The 20,607-nt window shown below is 55.0% G+C and overlaps 1 protein-coding gene across 1 annotated transcript in view; it reads right to left on the reverse strand.

Moving 5' to 3' along the window:
• Nucleotides 1–350: 350 nt before the first annotated feature.
• Nucleotides 351–20,607, reverse strand: part of SEC16B (SEC16 homolog B, endoplasmic reticulum export factor) — a 20,750-nt gene continuing 493 nt past the window's right edge. The window contains exons 2-25 of the mRNA XM_008636125.2: nt 19,477–19,608; nt 18,869–18,968; nt 18,638–18,752; nt 17,696–17,837; nt 17,195–17,352; nt 16,541–16,602; nt 14,760–14,895; nt 13,969–14,190; nt 13,213–13,310; nt 11,568–11,649; nt 11,336–11,453; nt 10,692–10,803; nt 10,399–10,504; nt 9,594–9,734; nt 6,584–6,697; nt 5,893–5,965; nt 3,532–3,783; nt 2,985–3,055; nt 2,541–2,678; nt 2,267–2,374; nt 1,361–1,442; nt 1,161–1,258; nt 973–1,050; nt 351–681 (exon numbers count right to left, since the gene is read on the reverse strand). Of these exons, the coding sequence (XP_008634347.1) occupies nt 619–681; nt 973–1,050; nt 1,161–1,258; nt 1,361–1,442; nt 2,267–2,374; nt 2,541–2,678; nt 2,985–3,055; nt 3,532–3,783; nt 5,893–5,965; nt 6,584–6,697; nt 9,594–9,734; nt 10,399–10,504; nt 10,692–10,803; nt 11,336–11,453; nt 11,568–11,649; nt 13,213–13,310; nt 13,969–14,190; nt 14,760–14,895; nt 16,541–16,602; nt 17,195–17,352; nt 17,696–17,837; nt 18,638–18,752; nt 18,869–18,968; nt 19,477–19,608 (2,801 nt within the window). The 3' untranslated portion in view covers nt 351–618. The remainder of the gene's footprint in view (nt 682–972; nt 1,051–1,160; nt 1,259–1,360; nt 1,443–2,266; nt 2,375–2,540; nt 2,679–2,984; nt 3,056–3,531; nt 3,784–5,892; nt 5,966–6,583; nt 6,698–9,593; nt 9,735–10,398; nt 10,505–10,691; nt 10,804–11,335; nt 11,454–11,567; nt 11,650–13,212; nt 13,311–13,968; nt 14,191–14,759; nt 14,896–16,540; nt 16,603–17,194; nt 17,353–17,695; nt 17,838–18,637; nt 18,753–18,868; nt 18,969–19,476; nt 19,609–20,607) is intronic.

A 20,607-nucleotide genomic window follows, 5' to 3' on the forward strand; every position in this document is an offset into this window, starting at 1 on the left:
AGACACCCCAATATTCCACCCCTACCCCTATTCATTACTGACCTTACAACCCCAAACCTGACACCTTAATATTCCACCCCTACCCCTATTCATTACTGACTTTACAACCCCAAACCTGACACCTTAATGCTCCACTCCCACCCCTGTTTAATCCTGAGTTTAAAACCCCGACCCTGGGGCCCAGCAGAGGGCAACAAAGATCATTAAGGAGCATTTCGCTTATGAGGAAAGGTTGAGTGAGTGAAGAGGCAGCTGAGAGAGGACTTGATTAAAGTATGTGTGTATAAATATTTAAATATTATCAAAGAAAGATTAGACAGGGCTTCAGGAACCATACATAAGGGATGACAACGAGTTATACAAACCAGATCTAATTTTTATGAAGGAGGAAGGTAGAGGCCTGGGGTCCCACCTGGGTGGCCAAACTGTTCAGCCCCATCCCAGCTCCACACCCTCCCCATTTATTGATTTTGAAACCCAGAAACCTCCCCCTTATTTTACAACACCCCTCACCAAGCAGGCCCAGACTCTGCCACCCCATCTGAAATAACCACAGACACCGTTTTGGTTAAAAAAAAAACTTCCATCAATTGGTCTCTGCTGTCCCCACCCACCACCTCACAGTGGCTTGGGGTAGCGATGCTGGGAAAGCAGCCTGGGTTGGGTGGGTCGGGCAGCAACCTGGAAAACAGAGAGAGAGGTGGTGTAAACAACGGGCTGTACCCCAAAGTGTTGATTTGCCATCATCAGCATGCAACCACAAGCATCCTTCCTCCATTTCGCTCATTCATCACACCACCCCCCCCCACCCCCCCCCTTATACCCAGGACTGGTATCACCTAAATCCCCCTGCCCGCAGCAGATCACCTGAAATCTGGCACCACTCCAAAATCCAGGAGACAGCTCCTCCCCCAAAGTCAGGAGCCACCCCCAGCCCAGTGCAGCACCACCCCCTCAGGAAAATGCTCTCACCTGAGACACCTGGGCTGGGTTGAAGAGAGGGATTGAAGCCAATGGTGGGAGAGGTCCAGGGTAGCCGGTCCTGAAGGACTGAAGAGAAAGAAACTTGACAGACACGCCCCAGTTTCAGAGCCACCCCGAGCAGAGCGGTGTCCTGGACACCCCCATCACACTCGGATACGCTTCCCTCCTCTCCTCACCTGCTGTCCTGCTGACTGCCTTCTATCCTCCTCCCATGAGCCTTTCACCTCTGCAGGCACGGGACTAACAGCAGAGGTACTTTCAGCCTGCGTTCCTCCTAGGGCCAGCAATCAAAAACAAAAGCCAACTTAAAATTAAGAGGAGAAACTTGTAAAAGGCTGATGGGGGAGAGAGGTGAGGGGACCCGTGCGGTATTTACCGGGATTTCTGGCGAGAGGCTGAGCGACGGGGTTTGTGCCAGCTGGGAGAGGGGCATCGGGTGGGGGTGGCGACGTCTGCTCCTGAAATCACATCCACCCGTTTAGAGCAGAAGCTCCTTGTGTGGGGAGATGACCTCTGCACCAGACACCACACCAGGCTTTTGGGGTACCCCTTCTGCACCTGTCCTGCTGGAGAGGTACCTCAGGAGCTGCAGGAAGCATGGCTAAGGAGGGGCTACAGGGTCAGGGCAAGCAACCCTGGCACAAAGCTAAACCAGCCTGAGAGTTCAAAATTAGGCAGGAGGCTGGACACCAAGCCTGGGTACAGCGTGACGGACCAAGGTCCATGGGTCCCCTTCCGTTCTCCATCTCCTGCTTGTTTTAGAAGAATATCCCAACGTTTCTTGCTCTGGGACTGTAGGTCATTCTCAACCGGGAAGAAATTTCCAGGGGAGGTTCTCATTCCAAGCCCCACCACCAGGGATGTGACACCCTGAAGAGTTGGCCAGGTCTGGGATAACCACGTGTGGCTGCTTCCCCCTCACTGCTGCACTTCCAATTAAAGAGGTTTTCCCTTCCCTGCATCTCCTAAAACCTGCCACAGCACTGCTGCTCACAGCTGCTGCGTTCCGCTCCAGCGGAGGGCAAGCGATCCCTGCAGAGTTTGCTGAGGGCTTGGATGACCTCATGGATCAAAGAGGCTTTGTGAATTTAGAGTTATTATTTATCAAGGATTCACTTCCAGGCTAAAAGGGCTCCCAGTCCCACTCTGTCCCCACAGAGAACGGCCACGGCCCCTGCATGAGGACAGAGGGAGAAGCAGTGGGTGATGGGGAGATGTGTCGCCCGTTCTCACAGCTGCACCCTGCGTGTCACCAGGGATACGATGGCTTTTTGTCCCCTACCTGTGGTCCTGATGTGAGAGAGTCTGGGTCTGTCTCAGACTCAGCTTTGGGAGAAGTCTCCTTGGTGGGTTTCGACCGAAACCAGCCAAACCACCTGAATCCAGAGCTCTGGGAAGTGGAGGAAAGGAGTGGAAAGGGATAAGAAGGGGTGGATGGATGCCAGCGTCCCCCAGGTGCCTGCTGGGAGTGGGCACCATTTTTCCAGGGGCAGGGCTGGCATCAGAGAATAGGCAGGCTCAGTGCCTGAGGCTCATGATGGCTCTGGCATGTTCACCTTGTCCTCCTCTGGCTTCACGGCCTCCGCCAGCTCTTGGGCAGCGTCCTCATCTGCGCTGTCCAAGGAGGGCCGGCTGTCCCCCAGGGAGACTGTGGAGGTCTCCGAGACCGTCCGGATCCTCGTGGGTAACTCCTCCTGGCATCAGACAGCGAAGCTGCCACATGCTGTTCCCAGAGGAGCTGCACCCAGCATGGTCAGAGTGCCCCTGGGACTGCTCCACACCACGAGTCATGGAAAGCACCCCCAGGGACCCCCACATGCCTTACACAGCAGCTGGGGAGCAAGAGCACCCACAGCAGGATACAGCTTTCGCCCAAGGGAACAACTGGCACCACAATGGGGGGATTCCATGTGAGTTCCACACATGGAAGGATGGCTCAACATGTCCCAAATCCAGCCAGGACCCTCAGTGGGATGGTCTCCCTGGCTCCTCTGACTCACCTGCTCTTCTGGGAGGGCTGGCTGCAGCTCTCCAGGGGACAGCCTGGCACCCCAGGGCTCCCCAGCTTCTCCTGTGGAGCAGAGGGAAGGACACAGTCAAGGTTTGATCTGAGGAGCTCCGGATGTATCCATCAGAGGTATTTCCAGAGCTTCTACCATGCCCCTCCAGAGCACAGCCACCCATGTGGTGGCCAAAATGTCCCCCAAGAGCTGCAAAAGGCCGTTCTGGTTCCTGTCCCTGCTAGCACCAGGGAGTAAGTGGTGAGGCTGAACTGGTGCATCTCAAAGGCGACTTCTAAGAAAGAAATTCCTCCCTGTGAGGGTGGGCAGGCCCTGGCACAGGGTGCCCAGAGAAGCTGTGGCTGCCCCTGGATCCCTGGAATTGCCCAAGGCCAGGCTGGATGAGGCTTGGAGCAGCCTGGGACAGTGGGAGGTGTCCCTGCCTGCAGCAGGGGGTTGGAAGGAGATGATCTTTAACATCCTTTCCCAACACAAACCATCCTGGGATTCTGTGATTTTTGCAGAGAAACAAGGCTGTAGCTCTTACCTGCCAGCAGCACCGGCTGCGGAGGGGGCTCAGCAGAATCCCCTCCTGGAGGGACACGTGTCCCTTGGCCAGGCACAGGGGGCTGCAGCTCTCTCCCAACACTGGGCAGCAGCGGTGCCACGACCTGAGCAGGTGCTGGGGACCAGAGGGACACGCCCTCCTGGGAGCTACGTGCCTGGGGTGGCACAGGCTCAAACCACTGGTCATACTGGTAGTCTTCACTCTGGGGGATGTCATTGCCAGGCTCTCCATCTGAAAAAAAAAAAAAAAAACCAACCCCACACCTCAGGAGTTTACAATTTTTATAGTGTTTATAATTCTAGCGGGCTGTTGCTCAGATTTCTCCCCTTTTCCACTGCACAGCAGCAGGAGCTGGGGGAATGAGGAAAGGCTCCAGAGACCAGGCAAGGGAGGAGGTAGGACACAGTAAAGCAATAGGAACCTTCCAGAGGTTTCAAGGAAGGTGGGATGGGAAAGATAGGGGCGAAAAAAAATTTTAAATCCTGGGAATGTGCCTGATGTTATAAATGAACTCAGGAGGGGAATGCTATGGAAGCAAAGAGCCCACAAGCAGCATGCACCAGCAGCTCAAAGGAGTCTGAGGCCTCCAGCCTTTTCCCCCACTCCTGCTGCACACCCTGAGCAGGAAAGATTCGCCAGGCAGCCTTCATTCCTGTTCCACAGCAGCACCCACGGATGAGTTCCTCGCTTTAGGCAGATTTATTCAGGGTTGGGATTTTTTTTGTTTGAAAGGCAGGATGAGCGAGTGGGATTTGTTTTAACACACACCTTGGTCCCAGGTGTGTGTCCTGCTTATTCCAGCTTGGCAGCCTCCTGCCAGAAACACTGGGCACTGAGAAATTCCTCTCCCATTGCTGCGAGACGGGGCAGGCAGGACCCAGATCCCATCAGGAAGGACTATGGCACCTCCTGATGCAGTGCTACCAAACCTTTTGCTTTGCTGCCAGCATCACCTGCAGCCCACTCAGGGTTGGCTTCACACCTGTGAGCTGCTCCCACATGGCCTGGAGATGTTCGAGATCCACAGGGAGGAGGATGGATGCTCAAATTCATGCTGCCTGGCAAGCTCAGCTGGAACAAGTCAGGGAGGACAGCCCAAGGTGTAAGGATGGAGAAGGAGGACCGTGTGGATCCCAGCTTGGCACCTGCTTTGGCCTTTATCTTTCCAAGATGGATGGATTCAGCACCAAGCCAGCTTTCTCTGCATGCAGGTCCCTCAGGTGGTGACTCTGGACAGCCTTCAGAACGAAGAAAAGGGCCAAGCATAGGGAAGGCGAGCTGTGGAGACCACACAGAGCAGACCTGGCTGCTCGGAGAAGCCAAGGCAATGGGATCATCACACCTGCAACTTCCTTCCAGGGAAGGAAGATCACAGTCTCAGCCCTGATGGCAGCAGAAGGCAATCAGGATTGATGATCCTTTTTACTGCCTGGCAGAGCTCTTTGAAAAGGAATTTGGCAGCAGCAGGGAAAGCTGATAGGAAGAAACGGCTTGAAGGAATTAGTTGTGTTTCATCCTGTCTGCATCAGCCTCTGTTCTCCACACTTCAGTGCCAGCATTGCCAGCAGAAAGCCAGATCCAAGGAGCAGGGGACTGTGTGGGAGCGTCCTGCTGGTGGAGGTGGATGTGAAGGAACACCGGTGTGTCACCAGAGCCTGACTTCTCCTCAATGGGACATCTCAATGGATGCCTGCCCAGCTGGGAAAGAAAAGCTCCCCTGCTCTTCCCTGGACACCAGGGGATGGCTGTGTCCCTCATCTTGTGTTTCTGGGCCCTCTGGGTGGGTTGGCACTGGAGGGGACTCTTGGGGTCCCCAAAGGGCGAAGCAAAGGGATCAAAGAGGCAGCAGGGAAGGAGAAATGCTGGGTCTTCAGCCACAGGCATCCTGCAGCCTGGCACACGGCAGGACGGGCTCCTTCCCGAATCCTTTGCTCTGTAAGCGTGAAATCCCTTTAGTTCGGCTCCAGTTTGCACCCTCAGAGGACTGCCTGGGAACGGGGCCGTCTCCCCTGAGGCTCAGCTGCGAGGCTCATCCAGCACCCACCCCCAGCTCCTCCTCTCCTCCCACGGCACCCTGAGGGACCCCCGGAGCTGTGGTAATTAGGCCCAATTACTCAGCCTTTGTACAAGGACAGAGCACCAAGCCCTCGCTTTGCAGCCCATGCCTGAGGGATGCATCCCGGCAGGAGCAGCAGCTCCAAGTTCTGGGGGGGATGCAAGGAGCTGCTGCTGGTAAAAACTCCAGGGAGGGGGAAGCTGCTTCCCAGCCCACGGCAGCACAATTCCACCCAGGGAGAAGCCCGCTGTGGTGACCACAACCTGCTGCTTTGTTTTATTTACCTGCCGTGGGTAGAACAGCACAGGGCAGCTCGAGCTGAGCGGGTGCCGCCCCTGGAGGAAGAGCATCTTCCACCTGCAGAGGGAAAACAGAGTAAAATGGAGAGGAAAAAGGATAGCACAGGACAAAGACTAAGGGAACCACGAAGGCAATGCAAAGGAAAGCACAGTGCTCGTGGATCTGAGGCTCACAGCCCACCCCAGGCTGCAGGAGAGACCCACACCAGCACGGACACAGCTCTTTCCCAGCAAGTGAGAGGAGCTGCAGCACCCCTGAGGGCAGGCAGGAGGGGAAACGAGATGGAAAAGACCACAAAACCAAAAGTAGATGTGAAATCTGAATGAAGGGCATTAATCCGAGCACCAGACCACAGTTAAAAGACCCAAGAGGACACGCACCAGTGACCTCTGCCATGTCCTCCCTGCAAAGGGAGACCATCGCTCACCCACCAGCCCCTGCCTGCCCTCCCGGAGCCAAAACAAGGAGTGTTTTGCCCTCTGTGAAGCTCTGCAGCCCTCAGGCACTTGCTGCCACTAGAATCTGCAGAGACCACATCTCGGAGCTCACAAGGCAAAGAAGTACAACAGCTTTTGAACCTCCATCCCCTCGGGTTCAGGGAAGAGCAGGAGGATGCTCCTGCAGACAAACCACCATACAGAGCAGCTGTCCCACTGCATCCTCGCCCCTCCTTACCTCCCACTCCCGGCAGCAGGCTCGGAGCTGGTCCAGCCAGTCGGGCTCCAGCTCCTGGTCCTGCTCCAGCATCTCCAGGAGCAGAGGGTCGGAGAGCTTCAGCCGCTCGGCCAGCTGCAGGGACAGCAGGGTCAGACCCACAGGGATCCCTCACACCTGGCTGGGCACACGGGCTCGGGGAAACAGCATCACTTTGTAATGGGGGGTAAAAGAGCTTTGTAATGGGGAGTAAAAGAGCAGCAGCCTCTCGTGCAGGATTTGTTCCCTCTCCCACACTGCCAGAGGTGCCAGCCCATCCCGTGCCCCGCAGTCTCAGCAGGGCTGGCTCAGCACCTCCACAGAGATGCCAAAATACCTGTGTCACAGATGCTCCTCACACCAAGGAGACAGGTAACTGTCACCCTCCTTTCTCCCGGCTGAGGAAAAGGAGTGCCTTCAATCCCACCCTACAGCCATCCTGGGGCACTGGCAGGTGTGCAGGACACCCCACCAGGAGCCTGGAAAGAGCCCAGCTCCCAGGGCAGTTCATCAGCTCCTCACCTACCCCATGAGGACGGATGGGAGCTGGTGTTTGTCTGATCTGCATTTACAAATCTCTGAGAAGATTTTGCAGCCTCCCAGGCTTGTCCTGATGCTTGACGTCCTTAGAGCTAAAAAGTTTTTTCTCACTACCTGAGTGAAATCTTCCCTGCTGCAAATTAAGCCTCTCTATGCCTGCTCCCGTGGAAGCCGTGAGAAGAGCCAGGCAGCATCCCCCACGAGCAGCCTCCTGCGTGCTGGAGGGCTGTTATCACATCCCTCATACCCCTTTCTCCCCCACCCTATCTTGCCTAGAAGAAATAACCCTGAGGCCTTCTTCACAGGTCATTTTCCCCTCAATCTCTTATCACCCCAGCTCTCCACTCCCATGCTCGCTCCAATTTAGCCCTGTCTCCACATGCAGCAGCACAAACAGGCCCCAGCCAAGACCCCTGAGACCCCAGCATGGGGGGATTATCATCTCCTTGTCTCAGATATGCCAGCTGTGCTCTCACAACCCAGAATAACACTGTAACACGGGTGGGTTATTTTTTTTCTTTTGTAACAGCATCTTGTTATGCTGCTGCTCAGTATTTTTTCCATGCTCCACTATCTCCCCCAGGTCCCTCTCTGCAGTATTGCTGCTGTGTGTTTGATTTCTCCTGCAGAAGAGGGGGCTGTGCTGCCCTGGCTGCAGCTGCCTCGGTGTCCTGGGGCTTCAGCTCCCATCAGCAGAGCAAGTCTCCTCTAGGGCGACCCAGGAGTCTGAGGTGAGATGCAGGGCTCCCTGCAGAGCTAACTCCCTGTCTGGAGGAGTTGTTTAGACAAGGATCCAGTTTTAGGACAGCTGGGTGAGGGGAGATGGCACTCAAAGCACCGCTCTTTTTCCACGTCTTTACTGAATTTTCTCTCGCTGGTATCAGCCCACCAGCACCTTGATCTAGTGCAAGGTGTCCCCCACGGCAGGGGAGTTGGAACAAGATGATCTCTGAGGTCCCTTCCAACCCAAACCATTCTAGGGTTCTTGGGGATTTCTCCAGTTTCCCCTGGATACTTCATGCTCACTTATCCTCACTTAGCTTTGCTATGAGGCTGCCACCTTGAGGGCTGCCAAAAGCCACCCAGAGGTGACTGTGCAGCTCAGCCACACAAGACTCAGCTATCCTCCCTGTACCAGTCCCCAGCAGCCATTTCTTTCTGTTCCTGAACCTTTCAAAAACAAACTCCAAACCAGCACAAAACACACTTGAGTTTACAGCAAGACAGCTGGATGCCAGTGTGGGACTGGGGCTGGCCACGAGAGAAATGTAACCCAGCGGCCAGCCAGGAGCCTGCACTACCTACAGACCCACTGTCCCACCTCTCTACAAACACACCTATGCTCGTCCTAAATCAATCACAGGAAAAAGGAAATTATAAGCGTGATTACTCCTAAACGGGGGGAATGTTTAATCCAAAAGCTAATGTGCACTTTGATCCAGTATTAATGAACCAGCACCTGGTTGTAGATCGTCCCCAGCTTCAAAAGAGGGGAAGTCTTAATCAAACACTAATGTGTATCATAATTTGTAACACAGTCTAGAACATCAAAGACAAGAGCATCTACGAATGCACTAGTTTTCCAGATGAAAGTGTTTTCTCCCAGGAGAAGCATTATCCCCAGCAGAACAGCAGATCTGAGAGGCTGTTAGACAGTAAATAGGCTTCAGTGACGGGGTGAGGAAGCAGCGCCAGCCAAATTTTGGGTGAACTCAGCAGCACCCACTTCAGACAGGCATCTTGCTGCCCCTCACCTCACAGCACCATGGCTTTAGCCCCTCTCATAGAATCAAAGAATGGTTTGGGGTTGGAAGGGACCCTAAAGCTCATCTTGCTCCAACCCCCCTGCCACTTGCAGGCACACCTTCCACTAGGCCAGGCTGCTCAAAGCCCCGTCCAACCTGGTCCTAAAGGCTGGAGGAAGGCGACAAGCAGCCTCAGCACTGCCCTCTCCTCGTGAGAGCCCAGCCTTCCTGGGGGACCTGGGACACTTTGCTTCACCCCTCTCTGCCCCAGGCCCCTCCTCAGGCAGAAGAGGGGCTGCACTTGGTGCTACAAGCTGGGCCATGCTCCCTCTCACTGTCACCCCAAAACACACCCCTCAGGAGGTACAGAAAATTGTAGATGATGTGCTGGAGGGGAAATGTGCTTCTTAAGTCGGTGACATTTAGAAGTTCAGAAACCCCCTCCAGACTTAAAAACATCCTTTGCTTCCAAATAACTCTGCTCCTACTTGGCAGGCAGCATAACACCTTTGTTTCCTACCCTAAATCCACAGGGATTAGAAACCCTGTGGAGGTGTTGGCTTTGCTGTACTTGGCAGCAAACCCTGGGGGGCTGCTCAGAGCTGCCAACCACTCCCACCCACGGGAAACCCTGAGGATGCTTCCCACCCCAGCAGGTCCTGAGCAGGTGTCAGGCCCTGCTTGGGATGCAGGAGGCCCAGACTCACCCTCACCACCTGCCGGGCCAGGACGGGGTGCGCGGCCGGGTCCCGGCGCAGGAGCGCGGTGCCGATGTGCTCGCAGTACTGCAGGGCCTGGGCTGGCAGCCCGTGGTCGGCCAGGCGGGAGGCGTAGAGCAGCTTGTACACCTTGGGAGAGGGAAGCAGAGCAGCCACAGGTGGGAGCAGGGAGATGGGTAAGTCTGTGGGTGCCCTATGCCGTGGCACGTCGCCCCAGCGTGACTCGGAGCACCCTGGAGCGTGTGCCTCAGCACCCAGAGGTCACCTGCAGCCAGGGGCCACTTCCACCCATCCCCATGGAGGCATCCAGCCCCCCCTCCTTGAACCAGGCAGGGAGGAGCACGGCAGCTTCACAGAATCCCAGGATGGTTCAGGTTGGAAGGGACACTAAAGCTCATCTTGATCCACCCCCCTGCCACGGGCAGGGACACCTTCCACTAGGCCAGGTCGTTCCAAGCCCCATCCAGCCTGGCCTTGAACACTTCCAGGGATATATACATCCAAATCCATGGTGCCCAAGGCAGCAACAGCTGGGTGCTGCTTTGCAATAGGAAAAGCTCACCAGAGAGCAGGAAGGCAATGAGACCTGAGCAACCACTGGTCAGACACACTGTGCACCCCAAAATCTTCCCTGCCTGAATCCCTTGGCCAAGGCAACTTCCCCATGATTCCCAAAGCCCAGTAAGGGGACAAGCCTCAGGAACAGCTTGAATTCCAGGCTTCAGGGAGACGGGTGCATGGTTTTGGGCAAGTCTGAGCTGCTGCACAAGATGTAGTTGAGCATATCCACTACCTGGAAGGGGAGAAGGAAGGATTCGGGCTGTCGCAGCTGCTGGCAGTACTCGAAGATTTCCATCCTCTGGATGGCCTCTGTCCTGGCAAACTGGGAAAAGGCCTGGCTGCAGAGGAGAGGAGCAGGGTCAGTGACCAGAGCTCCCTCCGCAAGCAGCTCCACACAGAGCACACATTGGCAGCAGGAAAAACCCCAAACAGGGGTTGCTTTTGCATAAAAGTGAGACCCCAGGGATGGGGAAAACGTGGGACAGGGGACTCTGGCAAGAACCCCAGCCTCCAGTGCTCGCTCACCGGCAGCTGCTGCCCAGCAGGGCCATGCGATCTGCCTTTGCTCCGAAGTAACCAAAAGGAATATCTGCCATCAGGTAGCAGAAATGAGCTGCTTCGACTGCTCCTTTGCTGGCTGCATGGCAGGAAAAAGACAAACCCTTAGTCCTGAGACATCACCACGTGGGCAGCTTTGCTTTGGAGGCCCTCAAGCTCACGCAAAAACCCAAACCCAACTGCCTCACTTTCCTGCCCACACAGACCCTGATCCCTCCCTTGTCCCTGTTTTTTGTCCGTTTTCCCCAATTGCTGCTTTTTGTTTTGGGACGTTTCAGTTCAGTGGTAGAACTAGGGGAGCCCAAGCAGGGCCAGCTCCAACTCTTGCAGGTGCCATTACTGGCATAAAATCCCACCACTGGGAGCAAGGCTCAGTCCCTGCAGTCACCTACACCTTCCCTGGGCCCAGCTGCTCCAGCTGTCTCCACGAGAGCAGCTAATGGATGTGCCTGAGCCCGATCCATCTGAGGATCCACCGGCACCTCACCCCTGCCATCCCGCAGGCACTGCAGCTCCGGGGGCATGGGCACAGCCATCCCAGCACCACCCCCAGCACGGTGCCACTGCAGTGCCTGCCCCTGTTCCAGCTGCTCCCACTGCTCTCAGCTCACCCAAAGTGTCTCCCATGGTGACGATGGCTCGCTGGTTGAGCTCCGTGTCTCCAACCTTGTTGGACAACATCACAGCCAGGTGGGGCCTCCAGTCCCCCCACGTGGCATCCCCGCAGCACTGGAGGGAGATGAGGAGAGCAAAGGTGAGCAGAGATGGTCACTAAAGGCGGGTGTCACAGGCAGGTGACAGCACAGGGGAGCACATGGCAGGGCCAGCCTCTTGCTCACGGACCAGTGCTGCCTGAGGGATCCTTCCTGACATGAGCTGGAAGAGGGTCTGCAGTGGGTCATTGGTAGCCAGTGTGCTGGTGAACCTGTGAGGACACAGCAGAGAAGGGCTGCAGAGCAGTACCCCAAACCTTCATTCACCTCCCAGAGCACATCCCAAATGCCCCAGGAAACTGATGCCTTGAGGGGTTTCCCAGAGAATCCAAGAATGGATTGAGCTGGAAGCCACCTTCTAGTCCAAGCCTCCTTCCACAGGCAGGGACACCTCCCACTATCCCAGGTTGCTCCACGCCCTGTCCAACCTGGCTGTGGACACTTCCAGGGATGGGGCAGCCACAGCTTCTCTGGACACCCTGTGCCAGGGCCTCAGCACCGTCAGAGGGAAGAATCTTTTTCTAGTATCTAATCCAAATCTACCCTCCTTCATCTCCAGCCATTCCGCCCTGTCCTATCACTCCCTGTCCTTGTAAATAGGAGTCAGAGAGGATCATCAGCCCCTGCGGATGAGGATCTGTATTACCTTCAGAGCAGGCAGGTCTCCAGGACAACACTGCATAAAACCTCCTTAAAAGGATTTGAGTTCCAAAAGACAGAAAATTTCTGCTTAACTCTCTCTGAAGGGATCAGCCCAATCCAGACTAAGTACATTAAATTCCTCCAGAAAACACTCATAGAGTGGGATGAACAGCTGAGACGGGGCTGGGTCACAGGGAAGATGGCTCAGCTGCCCCTGCCCCGAGGCTCTCTTTGCTAGGGCAGCATGGGCAAAGCCAAAGACTCAGAATAAATTAACCCTGCATCTCCAGGGAATGGCTTTCCTCCTGCTTTCCAGCCCCCCACTTGGTTTCTCCTGTCCTGTTGGGAAGCCTAAATGACTCAGGCCTATCTGGATGGATGCCCTCTGTGGCGCAGCGGGGGTGGGGACACTTCCGGGGAGGGGGCAGCCACAGCTTCTCTGGACACCCTGTGCCAGGGCCTCAGCACCGTCAGAGGGAAGAATCTTTTTCTAGTATCTAATCCAAATCTACCCTCCTTCATCTCCAGCCATTCCGCCCTGTCCTATCACTCCCTGTCCTTGTAAATAGGAGTCAGAGAGGATCATCAGCCCCTGCGGATGAGGATCTGTATTACCTTCAGAGCAGGCAGGTCTCCAGGACAACACTGCATAAAACCTCCTTAAAAGGATTTGAGTTCCAAAAGACAGAAAATTTCTGCTTAACTCTCTCTGAAGGGATCAGCCCAATCCAGACTAAGTACATTAAATTCCTCCAGAAAACACTCATAGAGTGGGATGAACAGCTGAGACGGGGCTGGGTCACAGGGAAGATGGCTCAGCTGCCCCTGCCCCGAGGCTCTCTTTGCTAGGGCAGCATGGGCAAAGCCAAAGACTCAGAATAAATTAACCCTGCATCTCCAGGGAATGGCTTTCCTCCTGCTTTCCAGCCCCCCACTTGGTTTCTCCTGTCCTGTTGGGAAGCCTAAATGACTCAGGCCTATCTGGATGGATGCCCTCTGTCCCCTTTGCCCCCTCTGGAAGGGCTCCAGCTGGAATCAATGCTCTTTTCCAGATCAGGGGGCACTGAAGGGGATAGAAGGCTTGGAAAGCCAGCCATGGAACATCATACCTTGCTTTAGCTTCTCCAACTTACCCGGTGAGGACCCAGCTGTATGTCCGAGGGTCCATCTTGCTAGAGAGGAACAGGGCATGGCCCCACAGCTGGTTTCTCATGGCCCAGACCAGAGCCTCCTGCAGTAGAGGGGGAGAAGAAATAGGGTTAGCACCAACTCTGCTTCCCCACCTCCTCTGCTCCTCTGTTCCCCCAGCTCGTAAAAGAGCCCAATAACTGCTCTGGCTTTAAGAAGCATCCTCCAAAAATCTTTTCCATGTTCAAATCTCTTCCAAGTCCCTTTGTCTTTCTACCTTGAAAATTTACAAGAACTTGGACCTTCAGAGCAATGTGGTGTCTCCTAGATTTCCAGGTCTGTGCTGCCTGTTAGCTCTCCATGCCGTGGGTTCCCAGTCTGGGCACCCAAGCTGCTCTGCATCCAACCCTCCTGTCTTCTCCTTGTGCCTGAGGTATCCTGTGAGATCACATAGCTGCAGATGGGTTTGGAACAAGATGACCTTTAAGGTCCCGAACCATTCCAGGACTCTGTGAAACTAAACGTGGTACAAGTGCCAGTAAAAGCCTCTGCATCTCATCTTCATTGGGTCCCCCATCCCAGCTCCCAGTGGTGGGAAATCACTGCCATAAGCCCTGTCGTACAGACACAGCTTGGAGCGTTGATCCCACAACCACAAGCCACTTGTCGACCACCCTTCCCTCTAAAACCTGCCTGAAGAGGCCCACAGGTCCAAGGAAAAAACCTTCAGCCCCATGTCCCAGATCCCACTCACCACTTACTTTCTTCCTGCCATAGTAGAGGAGCTTGGTGAACTTCTCCACTATCTGTGCCTGTGTCTCCACGACGGGAGGGACCTCCCCGGTGATGAGGTCCAGCGTGCCCGGCTGGCGCGACGCCCACTCGTCGTCCGTCAGGCCCATCGCAGGGTCCTGCCTCTTGTACTTGTCCTGGCGCCTGCAGTCCTGCATCAGCAGCTCCGCCGTGTCCGAGCCCACCATGGACTGGGGAGGGGAAGGAAGGAGGCGCGTGGAGGCCGCCCCAGGAGCAAAGGCTGGCGGCACGGCCAGTCCGCACCCTTCTCACTCCTGTATCCTCCTCCCAGCACATCCCCCTGCGGGACCGGCTGTGGCCACCAGCACGCGGGTTTGGAAGGAAAGGGGTTCAGCACAGTCAGCGAGACCTTCCCAATGCTCCCTCTGACGGCCTTGTCCACCTGCTTCCAACAAGCAGCTACAGACTGGGCTGGGTGGATTCCAGCAGATTGAGGGAATGGCCCCCTTTTAAGTGTAAGTGCTGGCTCCTCGGTGGAGGTGGCACCAGTCCACCCTTGGGAACCCCTACCATTGGGCTGCTGGTAGCTCCCAAGGACAAAAAGCAGTCACGGAGAAGGATTTGCTCCAGACATCCAGGCAGCATCAAACTGATGGACAGTGGCATGGGAATGGGATTCTCTTAAAAGGTACACCCCTCCTCCCCAGAAATAGCAACTAGATCAAGAGGCACCTAAGGGACGTATTACTTGTTTCATTTCTGAGGTCAAAAGGGTCATCCCCCTCCATGGGATACCTACCCCATTCTGCCGGCAGAGGAGGACCAGGAGTTTCCAGAGGAGAGAGGAATCTCTGCCCCTCTGTGTTGAGAGATCACAGCCTGTGGTTATCTTCTGCTGGCAAAACGTCATCACATCCACCTTGTGCAGATCTTCCCTACAGCAGCACAAAGAGGCATCAAAAAAACCCAAGGCAAAGCAATCCAGGACATCACTGAGGCTCAGTCCCCAGGTTCACTGATGGGGATGCCAAAGATTCCAAGCAAGAGCTGGAGGAAAGATGATCCCCAGTACCAATGACTACTCTTAAGTTCAAACACACTCAAATTTGTAGTGACTCTTGGAAGATTTCTGTGTTTCAGGGATGCAAAGTACATTTCAAACCCACTCTTTGCCCTCCTGATAATACTCTCCTCCATCCATCTGCAAAGAAACTGCTTGGATTTGCTGTGCTGCCATTACATCTGTGGATGTCCAAGGCTGCAGAAGCAGGCACAATCTGTTGTGGAGGCAGAGCGGAGGGTCACCTCCCTTTGGGACTGAAACAGAAACCCCTAAGCTATGTGCAAGCCAGGCAGAACCACTGCCATACAATAAAATAACCATACAGTTAGAAAGAAAGAGTGGATGAGACAGGAGAGAGAAGAGACTGCAGATGGAGGTGTCGATCCTGGCTCGGTCATTCCAGCCTCTTATACGGAGATTCCCGATGCACCCCTTGGTACGAGCGGTAACCCGGAGTCATACAATGGTCTGGGGGTTAAAAGGGAGCCTAAAGCTCATCTAGTCCAACCCCCTCTGCCATGGGCAGAGACACCTTCCTCTAGACCAAGCCCTGTCCAGTTTGGCCTTGAAAACTTCCAGGGATGGGGTATCCACTGCTTGTCTGGGAAACCTGAGGCCTTGCTACCCTCACAGGGAAGCATTTTGTCCATAAATCTAACCTAAATTTCCCCTCTTTCCATCTGCACTCATTCCCCTTCGTCCTGTCACTACAGTCCTGGCAATGAGACCCTCTCTGGCTTCCTTGTAGCCCTTTCAGATACTGGGAAGTGCTGTGATCTCTCCACACAGCCTCCTCTTCTCCAGCCCCAGCTTCCTCGGCCTGTCTCCATAGGGAAGTTGCTCCAGCCCCTTTATCCTCCTCTGGACTTGCTCCAACAGTTCCATGTCCTTCTTATGCTGGTGGCACCAGAACAGCTTGCAGCACTCCAGGTGGAGACTCTCTGCTCACGAGAGCAGAGCACAGGGGGAGCTCCAGATCTCCCACCCAGCCTCTGTGTATACACAGCTCTTCTGCTCAGTGAGTGCTTTTTCCTTTTCTCTCCCTGCTTTGAAGATGTCCTGGTTGCACCAGGATGAAACAGGGACAACCTGGTCCACCACACCCTGATTCATCCCCAGGCTCACACTGGGTGAAGGTACGTACTGGGTCTGACCCTGCTGTGGCTCAGCCTTCTCAGGCTCAGACAAAAACCTTAGGAGAAGCTAAACCACAGGTTGACCCAGGGCTTTAGACATCCAAAGAAGCCCAAAAAAATCATTTTTCCGGGACAAAATGAGTACAAAATAGGGTCAGATGTACAAACCACACTAAACCCACATCCTATGAATATTCAAAAAAAACCTGTGTCCTACAGCCCAAACCAACCCACACTGCATCAAAGGGGCTGGGCTCCCAACCTGAACTTAGACATGGCCTTTGCAGACACCTCAAAACCAGAGTCTGCCTTGAGCTTACGTCTTCTTGAAAAGGAGACAGCCAGGAGGACACAGCTCCTGGACCTGCTGTGCTGCCGTACCTGGCCAGGGGCCCTGGGAAGGCTTGCAGCTCCTCCAGCTCTTCTGTGCCATGAAGGATTGCCTGAAAAAGAAAAGTAAATTCAGCAGCTGGACTCCAGCAATCACACCAGTCCCAGCTGGGCTGTTTGAAAGCCAGTGCCTTGGCCAAGGGCTCAACAGTGCCAGTGAACCCTGGGCTGTCTTAAGGGGCAGAGCACAGTCCCTGAACTATCACATGGACTCCAGGGCTAAGGTCCAGCAGAGAAATGTCTGCTGAGATGGCACCTGCCTCCTTCTGGAGGTGAAATAGGAGACTGGCGTGCTGTGGTAGACTCGGGGGATGGATGTGGCCTCTGTACGGGAGCAGCTCAGGAAGATGAGTGGAGCTGTCCTCTGGAGAGGTACAGACACATCTGTCCCCATGAGAAGGGATCACTGTGAGCAGGTCACAGGCACCAAGGGTTACGGAGCTGAAGGCTGAAAGCAACGCCCAGGCACAGGCTGGCACCGTGGAGACTCAAGAGTCCACGAGGGATGGAGAGAAGACGGGAGCAAGGAACGGGAAGGCTGCTGAGGAGGCTGCTTGGGTTATGAACCATGTTTGCACCCCACAAGGCAGGAGGAGCCACTCCAGGGAGGGGACCAAGGGGGCTGGAGGGCCAGCTGTGTCCTACCTCCAGGCTGTGCAGCTCCACACGGGGTGGCCGTCCCTCGGCAGGGCGCTGGGGACACGCCAGCACCAGGTGGCCGCCGGCTCCGAAGCACAGCGCAGTGTGCAGCTCTGGGAACTTGAGGGGCACTGCTGGGGTCGGGGTGGACATCGAGGGCCCCCCTGCAATGACACACAGGCCACTGTGAGCCCCTCACACTGATCCCACACCACATCCACTGTGGAGGACTTGACCAAGTCCCAACCTTGTCTCCCAACTTAAGTAGCCCTCCACTGACCCCTCAGCACAAGAATTGTCCCCCAAAGCAGCAGATGTGCCCAGCAGCTCCTACACCTGCCCAGGCAGAGCCTCTGGAACATTCACCCACCCCACAGCCCCCCAGTCATGCCTTGTGCCTGCACAACCTCCTCCAGGAGAAGACCAAGCTGAGAGACAGCCAATATCCTACCAGCAGCCATTTATTCCCTCGCTTCCCCCTTGTCAGAGCCCCCCATCACACCTCACCTGTTTGTCCCACGTTCCAGGACCCTGGAAGCACAGGGTCGTAGTGGTCGGCACCGTCACGGATGTACTGGCTGAGCTCATGGCTGCTGGAGCTGAGTCCTGACTCGTGGTACTGCAGGAGCAGGCTGGGCTGGCCTGAGGGCTGTGGGGAAGGGAAGCACACAAACCTGGCTCAAAAACCAGGGACACTGCTGCTTTCCTGCTCCCAGGCAGTGGGGAAGGCTCTGCTGCTCCAGGAAAGTGCCCAGCAGGAACAGCACAGCCAATTCCCACCCAAGCAGCTCACGCCCTGCACCAGCTTGGGTTCACCCAACAGCTTAGAAAAATAATTTACATCAGCCACAGCTGATGTAGTCTGACAGCTTTCCTAGCCCTGATGTGAGCTCCTCAACACAGCCAAGGAGATGGGGCTTGGAAACCCAAAAAAGCATCACCCAGGAGCAAAATCAACAGAGCAGCTTTGATCTGATCTTTTAATTTTCTCTTGGCAAAACCCAGCAATCAGGACAAAAGAGTGATAGAGCATGACTTGGGGGACAGAGCCGACAGTGACACACAGCTGTCAGCTCCCTAGGAAGGGTGAAATCATGGAATCATGGGATCATTAAGGTTGGAAAAGCCCTCTAGGATTGAGTCCAACCATTAACCCAGCACTGCCATGCTCACCACTAAACCACGTCCCCAGCTACCACATCTACATGTCTTTAAAATCCCCCCAGTGCCTCTACTACCTCCCTGGGCAGCCTATGCCAGGGTTTGACAACCCTTTTGTTGAAAAAACTTTTCCTAGTGTCCAATCGAAACCTTCCCTGGCACAACTTAAGGCTGTTTCCTCTTGTTCTGTTCCTTGTTATGTGGAGAGGAGCCTGGAGAGGGACATATGGACTGTTCCTAAACCTCTGAGAGATTCCTGTCCTCCACCCCTGCCCACCTCGAGGTTACCTCTTTGGGCTGGCCACCAGCCTCCCCTGAGTCACTGCTGAGGGTTCCTTCCCCTGTCCCTTCCCTCCTGGCAGTGGAGATGTAGCTCTCCTCACAGGAGCTGTAGGTCTGGGTCCTGCAGGTGGGAGCAAAGGGAGACACGCTGAAGGTCTGAGGTTTTTGAACCACCCACCAACCGGCTAATTTAGCAGCAGGGGGTTTCACGAGGTTGCCCAGACTTCCCAGCTTTACCTGTCCTGCCCTGGGGGGCCCGTGGCCAGGTTGGGGTGGTAGCCCCTGTAGTAGTGCTGATCCCGGTAACTCTTGCCGTAAGACTCTCGCTGTCTCAGGTCTAGAGAGAATCAAGATTCAGCATTATCCCTCCAGAGCAACAACGAGGGTGCAAAGGAAAAGCCATGAGTCAGGCAATTTGCCATGCCCAGCCAGTTTGCTTCCAAATTATCCCAGCACACTGGAGATGTGGTAACGCCCTGGACACATTTACCAACACAGCACTGATGTCCTTTTCTCTTCCCTCCCTCCCCTTCTGTTCAGCCCAGAAAGAGCAAGGAGGAGGCCCTGGCCGCCCTACTCACACAGCACCATCAAACTCAGGCTGGAACCAGGAATGACACAGGTTTTTAGCCATGGAAAGGAAGACCAAACACCCCTTGGGTACACCTGGCTCCTGCTCACGCTTCCTAAACGCAAGCAGGGAGGCAGTGCTGCACAGAGCACCACCACCCAGGGGTGTGGGCAGGAGAAAGCCCTGGATATGTGGGAGAAGAACCCATCCTGGAGAAAGCATCACTTCTCCCACAAGCTGCCTCCATCCCCAGAGCCACAGGATGAGCCCATACCTCTGTCATCCTGCCACGCCACCGGTTGCCACTGGTGGCTTTGGTAGGGGTAGCCATCCCCGTAGCCAGCTGCTGGGTACTGCCAGGGGGGGTCTTCATAGCCTTGCCTGGAAAACAACACAACACACTGATCTGGGGAAGGAGGGGCACCTCTGCACGGCCCGGGGTCACATCTAGGGTCCCTCCTGCTCAGGACCTTTGGAGGCAGAAAAGGTGATGGAAATAAAGCCAGGTCCCCTGCTCTGTGGCAGGGCCAGAAACTGGTCCAGCATCACAGCTGGAAGGAGCAGGAGAAGGTTTGGATGCTTCCCCATCCCCAGCTATGAGAAAGCTGTGCACTGCAGCTTCAGGTGATGCCCAGTTTTATAGAATCCAAGAATGGTTTGGGTTGGAAGGGACCTTTAATGGTCATCTCATTTCAACCCCTGCCATGGACAGGGACATCTTCCACTATCCCAGGGTGCTCCAAGCCCCTGTGTCTAACCTGGCCTTGAACACTTCCAGGGATCCAGGGGCAGCTTCTCTGGGCAACCTGTGCCAGAGCTTCACCAGCCTCAGAGAGAAAATTTACTTCCTAATATCCCATCTGCATCGTACGACCTCAGCACAAAACCCCACGTGCTGACTCCATCATTCACTGAGGGCAATAACTCAGGCAAATCAGCCCAGATTTGCTGGAGCGCTCGAAGCTCTTTCTCAGCACTGAGAGCATCCTGCAGCCCACATTTTATCCGTCCACTCTCCACTGTTTCAGCAGCTGAGCTTGCAGGCTGCCTCTTGCTCCTATATTACCACTTGTATTTTTATTGTTCACCTTGCACTTAGGAAAAAAGAACTGCATTTAATCAAATCTGTAAGAAAAAGGCACCTCGGGACTGAGACGGAGCTTGTCAAACAGCAACCACAGAAGTCACAGTTTTAAGAAGAAATCAGAGCTGCAAATGCTACACAGCCTTAAATACAGAAGTCATGGGCTGCTTGAATAGCTGGACATCACCCGCTGACATGCCGTGTCCCTGTGCAGCCACAGGGGCAGGACCCGTGAGCAGTGCAATGGGCAGTTCTTATTTTAAGCAGGTTTCCAAGAAGAGGGCTCAGCAGGAGCAGCTCTCAGCTGGAGCTGGGCTGGCT

This window comes from Corvus brachyrhynchos, unplaced genomic scaffold (genome assembly GCF_000691975.1).
Source record: "Corvus brachyrhynchos isolate BGI_N302 unplaced genomic scaffold, ASM69197v1 scaffold466, whole genome shotgun sequence".
In the NCBI taxonomy this organism is placed as follows: Eukaryota; Metazoa; Chordata; class Aves; order Passeriformes; family Corvidae; genus Corvus; species Corvus brachyrhynchos.